Source organism: Ostrinia nubilalis, chromosome 17 (genome assembly GCF_963855985.1).
Source record: "Ostrinia nubilalis chromosome 17, ilOstNubi1.1, whole genome shotgun sequence".
Taxonomy (NCBI): Eukaryota; Metazoa; Arthropoda; class Insecta; order Lepidoptera; family Crambidae; genus Ostrinia; species Ostrinia nubilalis.
Genome location: NC_087104.1, coordinates 141,457 through 155,977, shown reverse-complemented (window position 1 = coordinate 155,977; position 14,521 = coordinate 141,457). Strand labels below are relative to the sequence as shown.

The following is a 14,521-nucleotide window of genomic DNA, read 5'->3' as shown; positions in this document are numbered from 1 at the left end:
CGTATGTAAACCACATCTGTCCGCGAAACAGCGGCTCATGTTAAGTTATTTTGTCACGTAATTATGAGTCAAATGTTACGGGTCGGTGTGAAACCGGATACGGTGGGCTCACACATCATTATCACCAGTATTACCGTGTGAGAGAAAAGACAACTTAATCTATAAGACCTCTGTCAAAACAATGTGTTTACACAACATAGTAGAGTGTAATAACTCAATAAAACGTCGTAGCACACATTGAATTAGTTATTGTTGTCGTAACGCTAGTTGAGATGAAAAACGTAGCTACAGGAAAAGTGCATCATGATACGAACTTTCGTATGTTGCCAATCGATACTACGAAGGCAAGAATCTATCCTCTAAGAAGCGCAGTGGTGAGGTGTGGCACTAATCCTCGGTGCGCGCGGTAGCAGCAGTGACTGGCGATTTCAGTGGAACCTCACACTTTGTTTTATTTATCGCCCGAGACATTAATCATGCTGGCCCGCCTGCTGTTAAATTTGACTTAAGTTTGTAAATAATTTATTATGTTATTTTATTAATGCATTTTATTTAAAGCGATGGTTAACATGCAATCTAAATGTCATGGAATATAATTTTTAAACACTAGACAGTGTGTAGGTTTGCTGTCGACAAATGTGGTAAGCAACATGTAATTAGGTATATGATATACCTACTCGTATTTTAATTTGTGCTATAGATTAGTAATAATACGAAATATCACAACTACTATGTTACTGAGGTCTCTAATCTTTGCCAAAAACTGACTGAAATATTACTATAGTCGACGTGTCCCTAATTGAAAGATAATAAAATGAACGCGCATTTTGTAAGGCTCGTACAAGTGTTGTCGACTCCTGCGCAGCGGTCCACATTTCTCCGGCGGGAGAGCGCGACAAAAACCAGACGGCTTCAAACGAGCCCGGTCGGGACAAACGGAGCTGGTCTCATACCGGCCATGTAGTACACGAATAAACGAATATTTTTACTAACAATGTAATTACGAGTACGGTGCATATAAACACATGTCATTTAAATCTTACTCAAAAGATGTAGAGCACCTACCGATTCAAAGGTAACTTTTGGCAAGATTATGCAGCTAGGTATAGGTAAAAACTTAAAGTCTGGGTTGCACCGTCTTACTTTAACTTTGACAAACGTCAAAAATCTGTAAAACTCCATACAAAAAACACCGGTTATCGTCAAAGTTACGGTCACAGTTAGGTGATGCAACTCAGCCTTAATGTTACAAACGAATGTAGAGAGTTTACCTTCACTACATGAGTACTACGTTTTATAAATATTTGTTGGAATTACTATTGTAGCCAGCCTCTACTTAAATGACAACTACGATTTCCCCAGGCCCCTGAGGTCAACACAGGGTGTTCGCTCTCCCCACAGTCGGGCAAGCCAAATCACACGTGAACTGGAATGATTATGTAGCCTTCAAAGGTGGTGACTTCCTCGTTTCGCAGTGCTGCCGGCCGCGGCAGTGTTGGTTCGATTCTTTTTGTCGGCGTCCGTGAGAAAGCGACGCGAGTAGGGTTAACAGATATAAAAATAAATCCTGGGAAAATGTCAAAACTTATCTATTAGTTTTGGTTCACTCCAAAAATATAAGTTTGTTGTTAATATTGATACAGAATTTGATTAGCTATTATTTATTAGAACAACCAACAATATTATTTTTTACATCCAGTTATTTGAATAAAGAGTGTAAAAAATATATTTTCTCGTATTTCCCTGCACCCTCATGTTAGCATTTTCACAATTTCTTTCTCTTTCTCTAGCTATGAAGGGCATGTCAGCAAAATTCGTAGCATCTGATAGCCCTGGCCACGCGGCGGCAAGCGGGCGTGCGCCGCGGGAGCCCCGCGCATTTACATTTTACTTCACACAAGGAACTGCGAAACTTCCATGTTTTTGTGTCTAATAAAAATAGGAAGGTACAAATTTCTACTGCTTTTATAAAAAAAAAGAACGATTCAGTAGCGGAGTTCCTCAATACAGTCCTATAAATGAACATTAAAAATCCACGCCACTATGCACAGTTTTACACGTATTATTAGGTATTAAAATAATGTGAAGACTATTTAGTAAATGTTAATGTAACCTATAATTATGCAACATGTATGCAATATCTAATAGGTGATTTGAATTTGTATTTATTTCTGATTTTATCAACGAAAATTACAAGCGTGTAATCGTAACTCCAGGAATATTATAAAGCACATTCTCGCGCCGATATTATAATAGTTTCCCAGCGCCAGGCCTCGGGTACATTCAGAATCAATAAATGCTCTCGTTTTTAGATGCAAATAGGCATTTCTGTATGTAACTACTTTCTATGGTAACATAAATCGATGCACGAGATAGGTACTTATGTTGTCTATTCAGAAACAAATAAAATATATGTCGACTTTTCAGTGACTTTCAGTTATGTTGACTGTTGCGGATTCTAATTCCCTAAAAACAAACTCAGTGACTGTCCACTGTTTGTCCGTATGAAAATACAAGTTGAAATACAAGTTCTGCCTAAAATCAACATTTCTACTTTTTATCTATAGGTCTAATGCGACTGACTGTACTAAAGGTTGTGCCGAATCGAGCTCGACTTTGTCTATTTCACGGTCGCGCGCGCAGCTGATGACTCGGCAGAGTGCTGCGAAAACTAATAAAAAAAACTATACACTGATTCATGTTCTGTGTATTTTAACGCCCACCTGTCAAGTTATATCAAGTCATAATTATTTATTTGCAGATACCATTACGACCAAAATAAACATACCTAAAACTTTTTCTGTAAGTGCGTTTTCCGTTCCGTTTTCGTAAAAGACACAAGCAATATCAATTTATTAAATTCCATGAAGTCTAACTGATTATTACAGTCATTGTTTTGTTATTTCTTGAATCGAATCTTCTTTCTATCTGTGTGGTATTTCATTATAATATTCTCACGGCTTATTCAAAGCTCTCGGTGGCGACGCGGTGAAATAACAATCAGAACACCAATTACAATAACCATAGAATTAAAAATTAAAAAAGTTCTCCATAAATAATTTATCTGTTAAAGTTTCTTTACTACCTCAGTTGTTCCGACACCATTAACTATCGTGTGACTTTAATACAAATTCAAATGAACTGAAGAAACTCGAGTCACGAGTAGATCAAATAATAAATTTAATCGATTTATTGACAAAAGGTAGTCGTCAATGCTCTAACTAACAAGTTAAAGATTGCGTAACTTTTCGCATAAAAGACACTTATTTAATGCTACATTTAGCAACTGTAATATGTATTCAAGATAGATAGTTCGGGCTTTAGCAGGGAGATAATTTGATTTTTATCGTGATGTTGGTTTCTTTGGATCTCCAAAGTAATCTGCCTATTCATTTGTACCAGTCTCAAAAGATAACAACGTCGTGACAAGAAGACGAGTCAAAAACGAGTCCAAAATTAAAATTCGCTTACTGTACTTTGAAATAGGTTCAGCAATCTAATCAAGTCAAATCCACGCACTCGAGCACGGCCATCAATAGAAGTAAAAAAGCTTTCTTGACGCAAGTTATTTTTAAATTATTGCCGCAAAGAGAGCTTCAGTTTGCAGATAAGGCATTCGTCTTTGAGCCTTACTAGGCTGTAGGTGTATTCCGTACAAACATTTAATATTTTATTTAACGAAACAATTTTACGACGAAATCTCTACAAACCGCAATTTAAATGTTTCTTAAGGTGGATTACTTACTTTAGGAATAAATATAGCAAGTATTATAGAGCTTATATGTAGATCTGGGTGCACGACCCGCGCGGCCTTGCGCGCCCTTGCTGCGTGCCTGCGCGCGCGGCGGCTGCGTGCGCATCCTGTTACCGCGCATAGTGAAGCCTTATTGTTATGGTAATAAGGTCCTTTGGATGATCATTGTGCTCGCATTGACCACTGAGTACTAAGTAATTTATATTTAACGCATAGTTGTATTTATGTCCAGCGCTACAAAACTCTAGTCATTTGTGTCTATTGTACTTTTCAAATTGATCCGACCAGTAATCAAATAAAAGCTCATAGCAATCTCTATATGCGACACCCATCATTGTGGCCTTCAGAAGTGCAAACAATCAAATTTTTATCTCCAAAGTGACGCCAAATGTCATGCTAATACTCGTACAATGCCAGCCACCTAACAAATGTTTAGTAACAAAACACCTTTCATCGTCACAGTTAACTCAATTTAAAGATGACGTAACCATACGCAAATAATCCCTATCTTAACAGGAACAACGTTCGTTTGTGTATATCAAGGTTTAATTGATAAATATTTCTCTCCGGCAGCTCGACACTAAATACAAGACTATCTCTGTTTACTCTTACAGGCTACAGTTATAGACTGAATGAACTTCTTTCAAAAGATCACTAGATATCGATTATTAATAATGTTATTATAATGAATTCTCGGGACATTATTGTATGTATGATACGGTTACAACATTTCACTGAACCTGCCTGTAAGTACATACATTTCAGAACGAGAGAGAGCAGAATAACAATGCAACATAAACAGTAAGGAAATATTGCGTTTCTTTCGAACTGCTTGGGATATTCAAACCGACGATTATTCGTGGATTATCAATTTTAATGTTACACTTAGCAATGCAGGAAGAGCACGACTTTTTGCGGGGAACCATATTTCAACGATTTATTTTAGTTTTGTCGTCATTTTGAAAGTATAATAGCCGCTTACATAAAGATACCATGGCTATTAGGTATACTAAGGTAAACTAAAGGCCTAGCGAATTATTATAGGAAATGAATACTACCTATTCAAATATTTGACGTTTGAACAACAGTGGGATCATCGGCTCAGTGACGTTTACTTCGATTGCAGACGCTTCATTACAGTAATTGTAGTACATATTTATTTTCTGTTCCTATTCATGCCGTCTGGGTTTCGGTTTCCCGGGGTGATAAGTTATTAGAAAATGTTATGGTAAAAGTCCTATTTTACAAATAATCATTAGCAATAATTACAACTTGGAGAAATAAATCACAGCAACACCCCAGGTCTAATTGCCTCACGCTTAAGTATAGCAAACGTGCCGTTAGCGCATGCGTAATACAGGGAGATCTATCAAAATGCCATCACGGGGACCATTAGTAGGGACGCTTGATAAATAGTCAGCTCTGTGTCTTTTTGTGCGAAGCTTATTCTTATGAAACATACGAGTATCATTGATGAAATTAACGATCAAACGTAGCATAATCGAAATGTCAATAGGTATCTGCTCAGTAGTTTATTGCTTCCATTGATGTTACAATAAGAAGTTATCATCATGAGTTTTAATTTAAAGCTTAGATGATGAGGGACCAAACTAAAAACAGAATGTCATTCATTATTGAGAAAGAGCTATAGAAAATTAATTCTCTGGTCTTATGTGCTGGCTAAAATCTGACTCTACATATTTTCCAGATTAAAGCGTGAAATCTTTCTAATTCGTTTTCTCACCCAAGTTGCAACAAATCAACTTCAATTAAAACTATATTGAACGGGGTCTATTACACAATATCGCCTTTAATACCTACCATTAAAACTGAAGCAAAGATCATACGGTGCTGGCTTTGATAAACGATCGCATTTACTTTCTTTGTTTTTTCCTAGCAATTACAAACTCTTTTTACCCGTCGATTACGCTTCTCATTTATTTCTCTCAAACTGTTGTAAATCACTGGGCAATAAGAATTGCAAGACATTAATAAAAGCTCTTGGACTAACGTCTCACTTGCTCTTGCGTTTCTTTTTACTGCAAAGTGAGACGACTGTACGTCGGTCGTCGCGTCTGGTCCAGTTGGACGTCTTAATCACGAAGAGCACGAATTACCGGGGTATCATTAGCCGTTGATGCCGATATTATAATCAAACTGTTGATTAATGGCACGAATGTTATGTAAACCGACTACTCCTGCGTAAACTTGCCCACAATCTTGGGCATGGGCTAGTGTGGAAATGGATAGCTTAATTATAGACCAAGCGCTGCAATACTAATCAAGATTGCAATAACAGCTTTATAAAATGTAAATTTAATCCATTTTCAAAATACTTCGTTTTCTTTAAATCTACTTTTTCTATTAATGATATTTTATTCTTTCAAAATGGTAATGTTTGCACACAACCAATGTATTTACCACCTGATTAAGTTGCGTTCACTTTCCGTGACAAACGTCACGCTATCAGTGTTTGCTAGTGTGGACGTGATAAGCTAATAGCTAGTTCACACTTTTAATTCTGGGCAATTTTACACAGATTTTGTACAAACTATGTATAATACATCTTTGTTCCGCGTACCAGAAAGCGTAGGTATAGACGTTTAGTACTGCTCATAAGATTGCGGTAAGCTCGCGAAATCACACGAGGGTGAGACCTCTAGAATGCAAGCATAATCAATTTTACGGACACTATAAAAGTAACGCTACTTAAAGTACTACAGGCCTTTGCAGTGCTAGCGATAAAACAGCTACAGTTTACGCTACAGCATTAAACAGTTATAAGAGTTATAGCAATAGGTTTCATTTTGTAGGCCGAGACAATCACTTCAGAGCTGCTTTAGACCAATTATTATAACGGTAAACCTAAACATTCGTTACGTTTAGAGCTTTACAGATTCTAAATTATTGCTCCCTCAAAATTAAAGGACCTACCAAAATTGTTTCAACATTCATGAAAAGTGAAGTTTTATAATAAAAATTATTAGTTTGATCTCTGCCTTAAACTAAGCACACAACTAAACACATCACGAGATAATTTTTTGTCAAGATAATATAAAAAACATTGGAGTGACTACCGGCTTTCGACAATCTCGTCCTAATAAACATCATTCATACGTTTTCTTGTGACGCAAGCTGAATACCGTGCCTTTTAGTGTTAATGGTTCTATAAAATAAGTATTATTTGAAATAATACTTACCTACTTAATAACCACAGTGCCTTTATCAGTAGGTCTCGCCATCTGCTAACTGTGCCACGCTTCTAGTCCATTGAGTGTATTTGTAGTAATATTTTTAAATAGCCAGGATGGACTGCACATAGATATTGTGGAAGGAAAGGGGAAATCTACTATTAAAATAATGAAATAATAATGGTCCCGAGATAAACTCAGAGATAATTAAGATTGACGAAAAATTATGATTCAGAATATTTATTGAGGACACGAGTGAGAAAGGATCATTTTTGTACGTGGGGATTCATCACTAACCAGGTCAAGGTGCTGACAAAGAGCACAGAAGTTGACGACCAACATCTTTCTTCTACGAGCAAGTGATTAGAACACGGAACATTCCAGCCATGTCAGCGGAGAATTTGAACAGGCCCGTCCACCTGGACGAGGTGCTGGAGAAGCTGGGCGCGTTCGGGCGCCACCAGCTCGCCACCATGTGTCTGCTGGCGCTGGTCTACGCCACAAACTCCATGTACAACGTCAACTATGTCTTCGCCGTTGAGGACGTCAACTACAGGTTTGGTTCGTTTATTTACAGGATATTCATTTCTATGTGAACAATATTTATGGCACGTGAAATTAATTTCACGACTAAAATGTGTAATAACAAAACGATTAAACTCTCTAGCAACTTTGCTACATTGCTCATAAGAGATCAAACCAATTTGATAGCTGCAAGTGCTCCAGCGACCATAATATCCGGAGAAATTAATTAAAGATTATGTTCTAGATTACAAACGTACACACATTTTATTCTAGGCTACTTATATTGGAATCAAGTTATGGTCGGTCTGGACCAAATGATATTTTTTATATTTTATAAATGAAATGCGTTAGATCTTTCTATTACGAACTGTCTAACCAATCAATTTTCCCCATGCCTTTATGTTGCATATATTATTACGTCTCTAAGCCGCAAATCTAGACTTGGTGCATTAATACCAACAACAAAATATTAAGGTCTTCATGTAGCCTCAACAAAACAACGATGAATAAATCTTCTTCTCCATTGTTCTAGGTGCCAGATCCCCTCGTGCGACAGTACCAATGCGAGCTTCTTCAGCCCGTGGCTGAACCAGTCGTCCCCAGACGGGAGCGAGGAGTACGTCAAGCAGTGCCGGCGGTACGCCACGGATGGGTGTGCCACGTTCAACACCAGCGAGGTGGTGGAGTGCAAGGAATGGGTGTATGATGTGCCCGACAGTTTTGTTGCCGAGGTAAGCTTTGTTTTTTTATGCAGAACAAATCAGGTATTTGACTGCAATCGCACCTGATGTTAAGTGAGATGCAGTCTAGGATAAAATATCAGCGTCACTGTCGCCTTGAAAGGCCCAGATTACAATGTTTGGGAAAGACAGCAGCAGGCAGCGGATTCCAGTCCCTAGCTGTTCGAATTAAGGAGTTATCGAGTTTAACATTATAATTTGATATCGCGTTAATTTGGATGCGAGTTCTTTCCATTAGGTTTCTATCTTCTAAACCATAGGGCTCACTCTTCATGGAGATTACTAACGCCAATAAACTATAATATGAGTTATTATAACAAATTGTCAGTCGTATTACACACGTCTTGTCATGTTTGCCATCACTGAATTAAGTAGTTGTGCTTTATCCTGGTCAGTTTGGGCTGGCGTGCGAGGAGTGGAAGCCGACCATGGTGGGCACGGCGCACAACTTCGGCAGCATGGTGGGGCTGCTGGTGCAGGGACAGATCTCCGACAGGTTGGTACTCTGTCCTCCAATCATTAAGCCGCCTTGAATCACATTCACTTGTAACGCATAACTCAAACAATGATAAAATGCGTAAAATCGATTAGTAGGGGAGACTGGGTACGGTTGAAACAAAGGACGGTTGAAACAGAGCAAATATCTCGTAAACGGTTCCACGGGGAGTTAGGGGTCCTAGGGGAAAAAGAAGCGGACAACAGGTCAGAACACGAATTTAGTGCCTAAAACTTCCTAAGGCGTTGACGTTGTGTGCAAAACGCCATATTGTTTTTTACTGCCCAAAAGTAAGTATTTTTCTTCAGACATTAACGCTTATACTACCTGTTCTTTTTATGTGAATGTATCGAGTGTGCGTTTGCGATTATAATGAAGCATGTAGAATAAGGGCCAGTAACTATTTTTATTGTGTTATCATTAGTGTCGAAACTATAAAGTATACTTTACCAAAAGTGGGGTTGGGGACGATTGAAACATTTTTTGTGGGTACGGTTGAAACAGAAAATTTATTAATGTTTATTTTTTGTAGATACCGAGAGTTTGGGTAAGGAAGATTTCCAGAGAGGAAATTGACTTAGTAAAGCATTAGAGGTGGTAAAAGCTTGAGATTCACTGCGGAAGGCGGCGGAAAAGTATGGTTTGAAAAAAAAAAGATTTTCATTAATTTTATTCAGAATTTTATTAATATTATTTTATTATTAATGTTTATTAGGTTTGGAAATATCATTTAGTTAATCATATTTCTGTTATTTTTTTAAATGTTTACTTCTAATCAAAGGCTAATTAATGTTTTAGAAATATTAAATACTTAGACTGATTAATGTCGTCATGTGGTACTATAATTTTAATATTCGTATTATTAATGATAAATAAAACACGTTTTATTAGTACTTATTGTATTATTTGTATGTATTTCAACAGATCCCAATCGCTGTTTCAACCGCCCCTGGCATGGGGACGGTTGAAACAAAATTTCTTTTTTTTTAAATTGCGTATATTTCTATAAATAGTAACCCGGGAACTATAATGATACAGCCATATCATAGCTAAAACTTCAAATTTCAATTTCACGTATCGTAATCGTCACTTGGTTATTAAACAACAAAATTATAGACAATAAAAGCAAAATTGTTTCAACCGTACCCAGTCTCCCCTATTCATAACAATAGCCGATACGATTACAATTCAGCACAACATAAATATTGAAAACCATGATTATCTTCGATAATCGACATTATTTCCATGCCTAAAGAGTAACGGTCATTAAGTTCTTAACTGAATGACTATTTTTCCACCTTTCAGTTAATTATTGTTCGTTATAAACGCCTGCCGCCTGACTCGATGTTTAATCCTATTCAAATATTAATATCCACAAGCCATAGAAATTATTTTTTCAATTTATGTCATCTGTGGTTATAAACCATAAAAGTTGTTACCAGTATCATAACACATTTCATTAGGTAGTAACAAGCTAAATAATAAAAACCTATATTATTGCTATCGCTGAGCGTGCAATGAAGAGTATTTTTCATTGCCATCGTTATGGGATCACGTTGAGGCATGTTCACAAGTCATGTGTTTATTCCCCGACAACGTCGCCGGTAGGCCGTGGTTTCCTTATTAATCCCATCAACTCGATTACACGTTAACTTATTACGCAGAGTTAACTCCGGTTAACTCACAAGCTGGAGATTTACGGACTGCGTTAACATTTGATTTAACTTAATTAATGGTAGACAAGTAAAAGTATAATGATATCATCCATCGTTCCTTTTATTTGATTAAAGCTGACTGGTAGATGATGCTTATTGGCATTAAGTTCACAACCCCGTGTGGTTAGTTAAAGTAATTTTAGTAATTAGGTGGAGCTTAAAAGTGTCATGTTAAAGCACTCGTAAACATTCACTTTTTCTGCTGGTCACACGCCTTACTCAAGGTTCACCATTGTGCCTGAATAGCTAACTTAGGTAAACGCTGAAAAATGCGTCTCAAATAGAGTTGCGACATTTTGACTGCAATTAACCAAAACGATTTTTCATCAGATAAAACTATCTGATCCCATTTTAGACTGCAACATCCTGTCGCAAATACACAACCTAGCTTTTACTTTTAGAAATAGTGAATGGTGAAATCGGTCGAAATATTTTAAGATTTACTTGCCCAGTTAACCAGGAATATTGCATCGTTCTATTAAATACAATTCTCACGTGAAAGCTCGATTTTATTTAACAAGCTTTGCTTAATTTTCCTAAACATGGAAATGAAACGTGACGTCTGCCTGTCTCGAAGTAGCACAACAAAGATGTAAAGGTTTAAGGGCACCATAAAGCTTAGGCACAGATAGTTAACACCTCGCTACTAATTTACAACACTTCACACGGGCCGCACACGTGTGCTTCGAACAGAATCTAAAGCTTGACGGCTACCGGGCCATCCTCGGAACGTTGAGTCCCAAAGAAAGTTATCCTCATAAGACAAGACTTCCCATGAAATTAATCATGATGTTGTCAAATATTAAAACAATAGAAAGCAAGTAGATATTTGACGTCACTATAGTACCATATTTTACCGAGTTCCATGTACCGGTAGTTAGTATATTGAAATACTTACTAGATGGAATTTTTCTAAAAAAAAAATTTAATACAAGCTGCTTGGTGGTCACTGTGGTCAGTGGCCACAAGCTATTTTATCTCTTCTCCGATTCTAATAATTAAAAATATGTACTAAAATTCGATTAAATTTATATTCAAATGGCTGCAGTTAAACTGACGTTAACAAGCTTAAAAGGTCGTTAGATCTAGTTAAGATAGCGGAGAGTCCAACAAGCATGAGATAAAACAGATTCAACGTTTCTTAACACTGAAAACGTTGCGATAAGCCATCGGGAAGTCACGTGACTTTACGATATAGAAATCAGAAAGGAATTTCAATATCGTACAGTCATCTGAGATTACATAATTTATTACCGAAGTTTACCTAACATAACAAGGTACAGTATGTTGGTGTATTCATCAATAGTAAAGTTAATAGTATACTTGAGGTGTAACGTCGCGTTTTAATTGATTGGGCAATATTGCATCTAGCAAGTATATTACATTTTTGTAAAAAAAATCAACATGATTGTACATTATAAATTTTATCTTTTTCAGGTTTGGCAGAAAGACAGCTGCCGTGTTCGCGGGCACCATGGGGGCAGTCTTGGGCTTGACCAAAAGCTTCGCCACTTCTTTCTGGTTCTACGTGGTTTTGGAAGCACTAGAAGCTGCGATTGGTGATGCTCTATCGCCTATGTTTATGTTGAGTAAGTTACTATTTAACTTGACATAAAACTGATATCGATACAAAGTACTTAAACGTTGACGAAGTATTAATTAATTAAACTTCTTCTATTTACAAGGTATTGAGATCGTTGAAAAGAAAAAGGCCGTGCTTTTCCAAATGATACTTCTCAACTGCTACACGTGCGGACTTATCGTGATGCCCTTCATCTCCTGGGCCGTGCCCTACTGGAGAACCTTCCTCCGAGTCATCTATGCGCCCACTCTGGTTATTTTGACCTACTCCTTCTTCCTTGACGAGAGCATTCGCTGGCTCTTCAGTAAAGGGAAAAGAGAAAAAGGAATAAAACTCATCGAGAAAATAGCTAAACGTAATGGTGTTCAAATCGACAAGCGAATATTGAACAGACTGGAGTACATAGACGAGGAAAATAATAAGAACGTTGACGACAAGAAGTTATTGTTGAAGACGTTCAAGTCGAGGATAATGATGCAGAGGTTCCTGGTGTGCATGGTGTGGTGGCTGACGGTCACGCTCATCAACTACGGCATGATGATCAGCGCCGTGTTCATCGACGGCAACAAGTACGTCAACTTCGCGCTGCTGATGCTCATGGACATCCCGTCCAACGTATTCTACTGGCTGGCGCTGTCCAAGTACAAGCGGAAGATGCCGCTGGTGGTGTCGTTCCTCATTGGAGGAATCTTCTGTGTTCTACAACCATTTGTGCCAAAAGGTTAAGAGCGTTTGTTATTATACAGTACTGTCACACACTTGTCATATGCTTCACTATAAGTTCTTGAGGCTTAGAGGCATTTCATTAAAGTTATGTCTGTAAAATTGGCTTGAATATCTCAAAGTGTACACACAATTTGAAATTCTTGCTATGTATTCTGCAGGTTACATGTGGATACGTCTGTCGCTGATCATGGCGTTCGAGACGCTGGCCACGTTCTCGTACAACATCGTGTACATGTACACGTCGGAGCTGTTCCCCACCTACACCCGGAACTCCATGCACGCCATTTGCTCCTCCGTGGGCCGCCTGGGCTCCTTGCTGGCGCCGCAGACTCCGCTTCTGGTGAGGACTTTGTTTGTGTTTTTCTTTTCCTCGTCGGACGATTGGCGTAGTGGTTCTAAACGGACTACTATTCCAGAGGTTGCGGGTTCGATTCCCGCACAGTACAAACATTTGTGTGCATGAACAATAATGAACATATTTGTTTGTATTGGACTGGGTGTTTTCTATGTATTATGTATTTACAAAAAAAAAGTATTTAAGTATGTTTATATCCGCTTTCTAGTGCCCATAGTACAAGCTTTGCTTAGTTTGGGACTAGAAGCGCAGTGTAAAATGTCCAAGGATATTTATTTATTTATTCAGTTTCATGAAACTTTGTCCTCACTGATTGGTATTTATTAGGGGTCAAGATTCAAGCTATAAATCCTGGCTGTATACTAGCTGTAGTGGTGGGAACGAGAGGTGTCCCGATCCCTCCTTTAAAACAATAAAAAAATATCTTTGGACGTTTAACACCGCACTCATGTTCAATACCCTTTGTAGTGGTTATAAACTGTTGCAAAATTGCTTTCGGTTCCAGATATCCTACTGGTCTGGTCTCCCGTCGCTGATCTTCGGCCTGACGTCGCTGCTCTCCGGCGCGCTGACGCTGCTGATGCCAGAGACGGCCAAGACGGAGCTCCCGGACACGGTGGAGGAGGCCGAGATGATCGGCAAGAACACTCTGCAGCCTCTGCTGGACCCGAGTGCGAATGGGAAGGAAATTGAACTCAAGTAGATAGTATAAAACTTGTAAAAGAAATGTCTGTATATTTAGTTAATGTTTAATTAACAAGTTGGAATGAGTTTAAAAATAATAGGTAGGTATTTATAATGATTGAGAAAATAAATTTAATTTGTAAATATCGTGCCAAGTAACTACGATTGAAACTTTTGCGAGCGTAATAAATGTAATTTTAATGACATTTCTCAGGATATTTTTATTATAAATGTGGTGTATTTTAATATAATCTAATCTTAAAAGTTGATGTTCGCATTTCTCGCGACTGTATTATTATGGGAGAAATAATAAAACTATGAAAGCGGTTTTATCGATGTAGTAAATTGGTGGAACACACTCGCTTATTATCCACATCCTTGAGAGCGAGGCGCCTGGTGCGAGGAGTTCCATATAAGCACATCTCGTATAGAGCAGTCATCGCCGGCTGCGGTAATAAAAGTCCGCGCTCAATACACCTCGATTAAATATTTCAAAGAACTTCCATCTTATATTTACAGATTTTTTTATATTTAAAATTAAGCAAAAATATTCTGAATAGACTACTTATTTAGCTTTGCAATTATGCTACTTATTTTCGCAATTTGAAATTAATGTATTTCAATATGCCCGGAAACGTTTGGCAAAATTCGGCACTTATTGAAAGTATCCTACTTTAATGGATTTTGATTTATAAATGGTAGACGCAATAAATATTACAACTACGAGTATACGTAATAATTTAATGAGTTTTT

At 37.7% G+C, this 14,521-nt stretch overlaps 2 protein-coding genes across 2 annotated transcripts in view; one reads left to right on the top strand and one right to left on the bottom strand.

Moving 5' to 3' along the window:
- The window catches only part of LOC135079789 (solute carrier family 22 member 1-like), a 53,178-nt gene extending 38,854 nt beyond the window's left edge, over nucleotides 1-14,324 (top strand). Inside the window, exons 2-8 of the mRNA XM_063974390.1 lie at nucleotides 7,057-7,501; nucleotides 8,003-8,201; nucleotides 8,606-8,706; nucleotides 11,859-12,010; nucleotides 12,107-12,724; nucleotides 12,888-13,069; nucleotides 13,590-14,324. Of these exons, the coding sequence (XP_063830460.1) occupies nucleotides 7,332-7,501; nucleotides 8,003-8,201; nucleotides 8,606-8,706; nucleotides 11,859-12,010; nucleotides 12,107-12,724; nucleotides 12,888-13,069; nucleotides 13,590-13,787 (1,620 nt within the window). The 5' untranslated portion in view covers nucleotides 7,057-7,331 and the 3' untranslated portion in view covers nucleotides 13,788-14,324. The remainder of the gene's footprint in view (nucleotides 1-7,056; nucleotides 7,502-8,002; nucleotides 8,202-8,605; nucleotides 8,707-11,858; nucleotides 12,011-12,106; nucleotides 12,725-12,887; nucleotides 13,070-13,589) is intronic.
- LOC135079791 (guanine nucleotide-binding protein subunit beta-5) overlaps nucleotides 1-14,521 on the bottom strand; it is a 434,210-nt gene that overhangs the window by 305,762 nt on the left and 113,927 nt on the right. The window lies entirely within an intron of this gene.